A 10,471-nucleotide genomic window follows, 5' to 3' on the forward strand; every position below is an offset into this window, starting at 1 on the left:
TAGATATGTATCTGTCCCTTGGACATGAAGATTGCTAAAGTGTCATGTGGTTCTGAAATTCATGATTTTTTAGACTGAATATCCATTAGTCATGGTCGATATTCCTCAGTCAATGTGTACTGAGACCCTACCTCTTTTTCTTTTTTTTTAAGATTTATTTATTTATTTATTTATTTATTTATTTATTATATATATATATATATATATATATATATATAGAGAGAGAGAGAGAGAGAGAGAGAGAGAGGCAGAGACACAGAAGGAGGGAGAAGCAGGCTCCATGCCGGGAGCCCAATGCGGAACTCGATCCCGGGACTCCAGGATCACGCCCTGGGCCAAAGGCAGGCGCCAAACCGCTGAGCCACCCAGGGATCCCCTGAGACCCTACTTCTGGAAGCATTGACTCCATGAGGAAGGTTCCCTGAGAACACCCTTCTTCTCCTTTCCAGGCCTGCAACAATGACATTCGTCAAGTGCTTCCATCGGTTTGTACAGTGAATAGACCTTAAGTCAGGTTAATTTTATGTGACTCTGTCTCCCCAACTAGCCTCTAAACTCTTGGAGGGGAGGGGACCACATCTTATTCCTTCACCTAGTACAACGTACAACATGCAATGGATTCCCCATCAATGCTCATTGAAGGGCATGTGCCAGTGTAGAAGACCCAGTCTCCGTCTTTCAAAGTTCCCTAATCTAGAAGGCAGAAGGAAACGTGGCCAACAAAATATGTGATTACTGATTATTTCATGAGGTGGATCTGGCCACTCAAAGTGCTGCCATTCTCTGAGCAAAGGTTTAAAAAAATAAAAAAAAAAAGTTTTATTTGAGGGGTCCAGAATGCTCTTCTTACTCAAACAGAGCCAGGGGTTGGGGAGTAAGGCAAGAAATGAAGGTGGATTGGTGTAAAGTCAAAGTCAAGGAAACCGCCAGGTGAGGCAAAGACTTTGTCAACTGTGATCTCAGTGAGATTTCACGGCAGCCGTGCGCTGATGCTCACCTCACCAATCCCTCCTTGTGTTATTGGGATGGGGGTGAGGCTCAGAGTGCACACTTGAACCTCTAGAATCAAAGTGGAAGACCTGGGGGAGGAAGGAATGACTTTGTCAAGATTTCTGTTGCTGCTTTTTTTTTTTTTTAAATCAGGCTAATAAAAAAAAAAAATCCAGGACAATATTGTTTTTCATGTATTTCACATCCAAGTCCTAAGTGGAATTGGGGCAGGTGTAAAAGAAACTGGGTTGTATCTAGGATATGACAGAAAATGAGAAATTTAATAGAATAGGAAATGTGTAAGGGAAACCGACACTGGATTTTCCTCAAGAAGCTCTGTGATTCTGAGCAAGATTTGCCTTCGGGCACTCAGCTCCCTATTTTAAAATGCCTACTTCGAATGAAATGACAACAGTGGTCTGCTTCAATTCTCTGAATTCTAAGTAGGACCATGGAAATGACAGTCTTTCTCTAGGTCAGCGGTCTTTGAGCAGGGTGACTACACTCCAGGAACGGGCAGGGCCACCACGTTCAGCTGCACAGGTTGCGCACAGCACAACCCCAGGGATCACCAGTGATATAGACTATGGAAAAGAATGGCATCTCTGGGGATGTAAGGTGCTTCACTGTCATAACCACGCACAGGGAAGGAAACTTTACAATTTCTTTTTATGTCTTTTTGAGATCAAAGATCAATAGGAACAAAATAAGGTTTTATCAGTAGCTAATAACAGGATTGATACCGACATTGTCATCTGGGTGAGCGGGAAAGAATGGGAATCCCACGACTCTTGACTTGCTCTCAGAATATCACCGTGGGCCGTGCGGCAGTTGCTTGAGCTCTGGGAGGGCGATTTATGGATCATCGATCCATAAATCCATTTATCGATTTATGGATCTACCTTTAGGTGAACTTGTCTTACATAGTGACCTGCCACAACATGGGGGAACCTTGAGGATATCATCCTGACTATACTCAGCCAGGCACAAAAGGACAAATACTGTCTGAGTGCACATATACGAGGTCCCTGGAGTAGTCAGATGCATAGGGACAACAAGTTGAAAAGCGGTCACCAGGTGAGGGGAAGGAGGAGGGCACTTGTTGTTTAATAGGTATAGAATTCCAGTTTTTTGTCTTTTGTTTTGTTTTGTTTTGTTTTGTTTTAGAATTCCAGTTTGACAAGATGAAACAGTTCTGCAGGGCTATTTCATAATAAGGTAAAAGAACTGAATATTGCGGAGTTATATACTTAAAAATGGGTAAGATGGCAAATGTGATGATATGCGTTTTACCCCAATTTTTAAACATTGTGCGTACAATTTCACAGATTGAAAAGAATGCTAACGCCGTCAGCAAAAGTAACAAGGAAGCACGGAGGGCACCAACCACCCCTGCGACTGCTAGAGTATCTTCAGGAGCACCCATGCGAGCTTCGAACCCACGGCCATCAGATTAGGCTGGAGAAGCGCAGCTACCGAACCTGCTGGACCGATTCATGGCATCGGGGATTTCTCTGCAGATCAAACAACTGTCGGGAAATGTGAAAAAGAAAAGCACAGGTACACTGTGTCATTTTGCCAAGCTCGGGAAAAGAAAAGTGATGCTTCCCTAATAATCTCTGATGAAAGAGGGATGTTACTTAATAAGGAAATTATATATGTTAGAATCTTCCATGAAAAAAAAAAAAAGAATCTTCCATGTAAAGACAGGTATGGGGACGCTGGCGGGCTCAGTCGGCGGAGGAGCGTGTGACTGATTCCTGATCTCAGGGTTGTGATTCAAGCTCCCTGTCGGGCAGACAGATTGCTTAAGGATTAAAATAATAATAATAAAATAAGATAAAAACAGATGTAATATCTTAATTAATTTTTAAATAGTCGGACTTAGTACCTGACGGACATAAAAGTATACTGGCAAAAAAAAAAAAATTAAAAATCTTGAGGATAAAGACATTTCCTTGTTCCATTTTACTGTCCTGCTTGGTTAAGACAAACATTAATGAGAATTGTCAACCCCCGGGGTCCTCTTTTCAGGCACTGTATAAAATTAAAAGAACCAATCACTTTATTAGAACCTCGGCCAAGCCACAGGTGTGGGGTTATGAGGACAGATGACCATTTCCTTCGTCCTGCTGCTCCTCCACAGTTTGGGATTGTGATAGCGGGAAAAGCATAATCTCAAGCCAATCCAGCTACAACCTCAGCTATCAAACAGCTTTCAAATAGTCAGAAACAAATATTTAAAAACTAACATTCAAAAGTCACTCTAGACCATTGGGTGAAGGATCAAAATACGGAGGACTTGAGATACTTCCGTCTTGGCAAAGCCCATGACTCTCCTCAGACTGGGAGCAGAGACCTTCCAGGGAAATGGATTCTCCTGTTCTCTATTCTAGTTCCATTGTGATATGAAAATTGCCTCATTTCAATACTTCTTATCAATTCACACTTTTTGGCTTCTTTTCCCTTAGATGTTCTGCAGAGAAGTTTTTTCCATTTGTGGGTGATTACCTTCCTGCTTTATGATTCTAATTTGTCTTCCTTTTATTTATAAGGTGGCAGTTTAAGAGTAAAATGTAAAATAATGGCATTTAGTGGGTGATTGATTTTTCCACCGGCAACGTTATAAATATGGCCAAGCGTTTCCCTCTCAGGAATGGAATGAGAAGTAATTCAGTGAGATTCCGAAGCATAAATTTCGGGCTATTTGCAAGGCACTAACAATATTCAAGCAGATTGATGCCTGGAATGTGTACCTTACGCTGAATTGTTCATGTAAAACAGCCCAGAAATGGATGTAGGATTTATAGGTTTGGGCCACTGGCAGGTGTGGCAAGCTTGCTTGGCTTAATGGCACAAAACAGTGATCTGTAGAACATTCTCATATCCATGCTCGAAAGGCACCTGTACCAAACAGAATGGAAAATATTTCCTCCTCATTACTTAGACCTCACTTCGTTCCAAGGATCGGATGAAGAATGGCAAACAGTGGATACCTGGGGGTGTTAGGAATATAGAGTCAGAGCCTGCTGGGCTGCACGGGGGCACGGTCACACAATCCAGTGTCTGACTTCCCAGGAGAACACAGGCAAATGCATCTTTCTGTGTATGAATTGTCGTATATTCCTATTTTAAATACCAATTAACTGAAAATATTTAAATATGCAACCAGAAGTTACAACACTTGGTTAATTACTATAAACATCAATGGCTAACTTTTCGATATGAATTAAAATATTCGAATATATGCAATTTCGCTTCCTGTGTGCGAGATCCATTCTGCCTCCAACAATATGCACCAGAAGTTATCTCACTAAAGATCTGCTCAGGCTCTCTCTGATCCCCCCCCTAAGCACAGTCAAATTGGTTTTCTATTTCAATACAGCAAACCGTTTTGTAGGGCATTCACGGGCTCTGCCTCTCTGGCTACGGCTCCTTTTGTTTGAATTTCATAGAGCTTATCTGAAGTGAAATAGTCCCAGTGGAGACTACCCCCGAACTATAGGATATTAGAATTCTCTGTCCCTCCTTCTGCTCCCCTGGTTTCCTTGACATTTTTCCAAATGTCAAGAGTTCTTTCTGTCCAGATTCTCTCCAGTTTCTCTTATTTCTTTGCCTGTCCTGAAAGCATATAAATGTATCCTTTCCAACTTAAAAGATTCAAATGACAAACCCAGATTTCAAACCCAGAGTAAAAAAAAAAAAAAAAAAAAATAGAACTTTACTTCTCCAAACCTATCTGGACCACAAATCTCAACATTTAGAAAAGAGGGTGTCAGGTCTGTTGGTCACTTTAACCGATAAACTCACACCCCGAAATCCATTTATTCATCCAGTAAGGGGACATTACCAAATGCCAGACCAGGAGCCAGGTCCTGGGGACAGTGTAAAGTTGTTCCTATCCTCAGGAAGCTTATGGTCCAGGTGGGATAATCCCAATAAATAAAAAGCAACCCGTAGTACTTGTTAGGGTCTGGACGTTTGTGTTTCTTCAAAATTCATGTGCTGAGATCCTAGCCCGCAAGCTGAAGGCATTGAGAGGTGGAGCCTTTGGGAAGCGATTAGGCCATGATGGGGGGGGGGGGCGCTCCATGAATGGGACTCATGACCTCGCATAAGAGACCCCAAGGGAAGAGACCCCAGAGATCCCTGTCCCTTCTTCCACCATGTGAGAACTCAGAAAGGAGACAGGTGTCTATGAACCAGGAGGACGGTTCTCACCCGACCAACCCGGCTCCCTGATCTCGGATTTACAGCCTTCAGAGCCGTGAGCAATAAATTTCCAAGGTTTATAAGGCGCGCACACAATCTGTGGCACTTCCTTACAGTAGCCCAAACAGATGAAGACAATAGCATGAGCTTTGATGCTGTGTCTTAGAAAACCATCAGCCAAATATAACATAAATCAGTGCAAATTAAAGTCCTTCTTTCTGCCCCCTCCAGCAAGAAGCCCGTTCTAGAAAGCCATTCTAAATTAGTGAAAAGCCCCGGGCTTGAGCTCATGATATTATTCAGGGGTTCAAGTAGCACGATGCACCCAGTACACCGAGGACAGAGGACCAAAGACAAATGGTGAACACCTCCCTCCTGTGACAACACCTCTAACGAAAAACCGAGGTAAAAATTATAATTTAAAAAAAAAAATAATGTAAACAACGTATTCATCATAAATTCAAGGCACTTCCCCTGACAGAAAATCGTATTCCCTTTTCATCTTGATCACACTATTCAACTGAACCCTTAATAAAACAGAGTGTGAGTCATTTCTTCAATTTTTCTTTCTGAAAAAAAAAAATACATCTTGCATTCTGTCATTCTTAGAATTCTAAAGAGGAAAACAGTGAGGCTTCTTAATCGCACGTCGTTTGTTAATGAAATTCAGGATCGGGGGAATGAGTTTTATGGCAATCCGTTACAATCATCAGCCCAGCAAACACATTTCCAGGCTGAACTGTGACCTCTTCCCACTCCAGAAAACATGAACTTAGAACCCAAGTTGAAACTGGTGTCTTTCTAGACCTAATATCCCCAGTTAGAGGAGAGAAAGAGTGCCTAGTGCCTATCCTGCTGTGATCCAGCAAAACCATGTGGATCTTTCTGGATCTTTCTGTGTCCCTACTAGTGGTACTCCCCCCCCCCCCCAAATGAGGTTAACATTACAGAAAAAAACTGAATTGCCATTTGGCCTTCTGTTGCCAGGCCTCCGGGGCCAATTTTAAAATCCATTTTATGCAAGTACCCCCAGCATCTGTGCTTAACTGGTCTAAACCACACAGTTCTCTGCAAACCCGGTCATCTGTCCGTGAGCATTTGCTGTAGTTCACCATGACGTCATATGAGGCACACGACTATGATAAATCTCATTCCAGTTCTGTTTCCTACTATTTGTCTCAGCACTGGGTTACCCTGATGGCTGACCGGGTAAGTCCCAAGCAAGTGTCCTATGACATTTTTTAACCAACAGCTACTTTTGAAAAAAAAAAAAAAATCCCGTCCTTTCTATGACCCACCTCAAGATTTAAGTGAGCTTACCCTCCCCTTGCAAATCTCTCTCCAGACAATGTTGTTCACTGTCCTCTTCCTTCTTTAGAGATTTGCTGCAGAACCAGTAGCTTCTGATTCTGTGCTAAGGACAGGCATGTGGGTCTAAAGATTTGCCCTTAAATGTCCTCAGTGTGCTCCCACCATGCCTCTGAGAGGCATGATCCTTTTGTCCTCAGTGTCTGGATGAAAGAAAGGCTCATAGCTCTGGTGCCAAGTTGCAACATCCCATCCAAGCTTATGCAAGAAAAGAGTGGAGACGGGAGGATGCCTTCTCAAAGAGGTCTCAGGTCTAATTAATAACTGTCAACTGATGCATTATGCAACGGGAGCTCTCCCCACCCCCTGCAAATAGGGTGATGGTGTGTATCATTTTTTAAATCGCTTCTCCAAATGTTTGCCTTAATGGCATTAAAATCTTGCTCCTGGCCCTCCTAAATAAGTTCTTTTGAAGAGCAACTTAAAAATGCACACCTGCATGAGAAAATGGGACTGACTGTTATTGTTCATCGGACTCCTATTTGGTGGCTCAAAAGAGGTCTTTTTCTTCTCCTGTGTGGGAGTCCAGTTGAAGAGAGAAGGGAATGACTTTGTACACTTCAGCCTTGGTGGCTAGGATTTCTAAGGCAGCTAATACACCTTACCCTGCACTTAGATTCCTATTAAATTATCTCCAGGCCCATCTGACATACTCTAATCCTGAAATGTAAATGAGACACCCCCACAAACCACCTCCACTCTCTCGGTGCCCTAAAATTGGACTTGACTTTCCTTGCTTTACTTGAGCTGCTCTTTTCAATCACCTCATGCCCCCTCCACCAAAAGCATTGTCACAGGGGATGGAGAAGATACTGTGTTGTGGCATCATCCAGTTGAAAGCCAGCTCAGTCCCCGGGGCTGTACCCCCTCCCCGCCTTCCCCCTAAGGCTCAAAGATCTGGAGGAGCTGTGCCCACCTGGGGAGCACATGGCCCTTTGGGAGCCTCTCCCCCCAGCCCAGCTCCAGCACAGCCCAAGGGAGCAGCTGTAAGCTCAGCGGGCCCTAAACCCTGCCAGCTGGAGCAGGCCCTGTTTGCCCACCAGACTCAAACAAATCCCGAAGTCAGAGGAAAGCCTGACAAAATCCATTGCTTCGGCCCTCTGCAGTCATTAGTTACACGAGTAAGTAAACGATCATCTGAAATCCATCCCTGCCTGAGAGCTATTAAAACAAGAAGCCACATGTAATTCATCCAACTAAGGAAAGGCTTTGGGGTGGGGAGAGGTTCAGTTCTCTACCCAGAAAGGAGCTTCTGTTCAACTTTATTAAATGTTTTAAGCAGATTTAAGTTTTAGTGAAAGGACAAATTCCCACCCTCTGAGGGACACACAACCGGAAACTTGGGGACCAGCCAGAGAGCTGGTCACAGCTGGTGGCCAGAAGACTGGCACTGCAAGTGATTGATTGAGGGGGGCCTGGGTGCAGGAGGGACAGGAGGGGCAAAGGTGGAGGAGGGAGCTGGAAGCGGCGTGGTGGGAGCACAGGGCGGCAAAGGAGCCAGATGTGCATCCTGCAGGATGTTCTCAGCACCACAGGAAGCCCTTGCAGTGGCCTGCTAGGGTCTGAGGGAATGGGGGGTGGGGGGGGGAGATGGGGGCAGGGCACAGCTGCACAGCTGCCCTAATTTCATGTTTGGCAGAAACGAGGTTGTGACCCTAATCATGGGCTGAGCTCTGGGACGTTTGCTCTCTCCCTGAGGACCCACAGTTAGGTGAACACCGCGGAGGTGAGGCATTCTGGAGATGCCGGCCACCGCCCCGGCTGGAGATGGGGTGACAGCCCGAGGGGAGCCAGCAGGAGCCCCACCACTCCAGAAAAACCCAGGGTAGCTAAGTGTGGAAGAAGGGCGCCGGGGGCTCTACTGTGTCCTGACTCAGTATGAGACTGTTAATTTGTATGTTTACAGACCTCCAACCCCAAAGCCTGCGCTTCTCGTGGTGAACAGGGTGAGCTGCCACAGGGTAGAGGCCCCCGAAGTCTCGTGGCCTCCAGCAGAAAGCGCAGGGGCCTGGTCCTCCTTGCCCCATCTCTGCTTCAGGCCCCAGCTGCTTTTCCTCCTCCCCCCTCCCCTCCTCCTTTTCGGGCACCCAAGGCTCAGAGACCTCCATGTGCTCTCGGACCCTGAGATCACCAGGCGGCCGGCTGCCAGCCCCACAGCCTGAGTCCTGCCCTTCACCAGCCACCCACATGGAACCAGTTCACCTTGAACTTCAGTGTGCCTCAGTTTCCCCATCTGTCAACTGGGAATAACACTAGCACCTACCTCACAGGACTTGGGAAGGCAAATGAGACAACACAAGTGGAGCGCGGGGCTGCAGAGCTGAGGGCCGAGAACAGGCAAGCTCGGGGTGTTACTGGAGCCCCCCAAGCCTTCTCGGTGGGTGGCGGGGAGGCTTCCAGCCCTCCCATCTTCCTCCCACACTCCCTTGCCCTCACTCGAACCCCTGGCTCCGTCCCAAGCCCCATCCCTAAACCCTACATTCTTGGCCCCCTCCTTCCTGTCCTGTGTATGTCAAAAGTCACCCATCAGAGAGAGAGAAACGCAGTGAAGGCGCATCTTATTTCTGAAGTTAATTTTACTCTAGACTTCCAAAAAAAAGGATCCCCCATCTGTCAAAAAAAAAAAAAAAAAAGACAGAGAAGATAAAAGGTCTTTAGAAGTCATTATTTACGTGCCGACCAAAAAAGACATGAAAATGGATTTGTCCCAATTACTGAGCTGAGTTAGGGGGTGGTTTGTACACCAAACCCAAACCTGCTTCATTTAAAAGAAAGCAAGAGAACATGATTGTCTTAAAATAAAATGAGCTCTCAGTTCGCCCCAGCAAGGTATCTTCTTTATGAACATATTCAGAGAAGGGACTTGCAACCGAGCACTGTCGCTGCTCTCCTGTCCAAGCGTCTTCCAGGCCGAGCCGCGCACGCAGGGCTGGCACGGTTCACACGATTTGCCCCTTTCGCCAGTGCCCTGATGAACTGCAGGTAGAGTTTGGGCCGCGAGATCCTGCCCCCGCTTCTCTCCCAGGGCTGACTGTCACCAGCGGGCCTGCCTGCCAACATGCTGCCAGGGCCCCCGAAGCAGACACGTGAGGACAAGCGGGAAGCAGTGCAAACCTCCCAAGACACTAAGACAATCGGTTTCTCCCCTGAGGTCTCAAACCCAGAGCACTTTCCAAAGTCACAATGACGTCGGAAGCAGACGGTTAATCCCCTTTCTCTTTCTAAGGCAGATTTCTAAAAGTTGCAGACTTAACCTGTCAGGTGTCTGCACCTGCTGTGCCAGCCAAGCTGCCGAGAGTGTCAACCCTCAGAGAAAATAGTTACGGGGCTGATCTGCTCTTCATCACCACTCGGAAACCCTTCACATTTTTTTTTTCCCAAGCCCAACTGCGGCCAGGTCCCTTCTCACCCCAAGTGTCCGTCTGCAAGCAGCAGCGCCACTCACCTCACTCATGTTGCTCTGACACTGCAGCTCCGGGATCCCTGTGCTCGGCACCGTGCTCAGCACCCAAACCGCTGCTCAGGGGTGGCTCTTCCACCGGTCCTGGCTTTTCTCTTAAAAAGGGCTGCTTGGTGGCATCATGCCTCCCGTAAGCCAATGAGATTCATTCACCTGTCCGCACGCCGCGCGGGCATCTGAGAGCACGAGGTGCCACCTAGCGGAAGGCAGCAGGAAGCTGGTGGCTCTCTGCTCCAGATTCCACCAGGGACAGAGACTGAAAGGCTAGATATTTTTCTTTTTAATTTTTTTTTTAAAAGGTCAAAGTCAGAGGTACAGAGATCCCCCACGGGTTGGCCATTGTTTATTAGTTCAAGGGCGCAGGATTTAGATTCGGGGAAAATACGTGTTCCATATCAATGGAAAGAAGGTTTGTTTTTTCGAAGCAAGGCCAGTTCTGGG

At 46.2% G+C, this 10,471-nt stretch overlaps 1 protein-coding gene across 1 annotated transcript in view; it reads right to left on the reverse strand.

Moving 5' to 3' along the window:
- PCP4 (Purkinje cell protein 4) overlaps nt 1–10,130 on the reverse strand; it is a 55,026-nt gene extending 44,896 nt beyond the window's left edge. The window contains exon 1 of the mRNA XM_041734720.1: nt 10,016–10,130. Coding sequence (XP_041590654.1) covers nt 10,016–10,024 — 9 coding nt within the window. The 5' untranslated portion in view covers nt 10,025–10,130. The remainder of the gene's footprint in view (nt 1–10,015) is intronic.
- Nucleotides 10,131–10,471: the final 341 nt, after the last annotated feature.

Source organism: Vulpes lagopus, chromosome 20 (assembly GCF_018345385.1).
Source record: "Vulpes lagopus strain Blue_001 chromosome 20, ASM1834538v1, whole genome shotgun sequence".
Lineage (NCBI taxonomy): Eukaryota > Metazoa > Chordata > Mammalia > Carnivora > Canidae > Vulpes > Vulpes lagopus.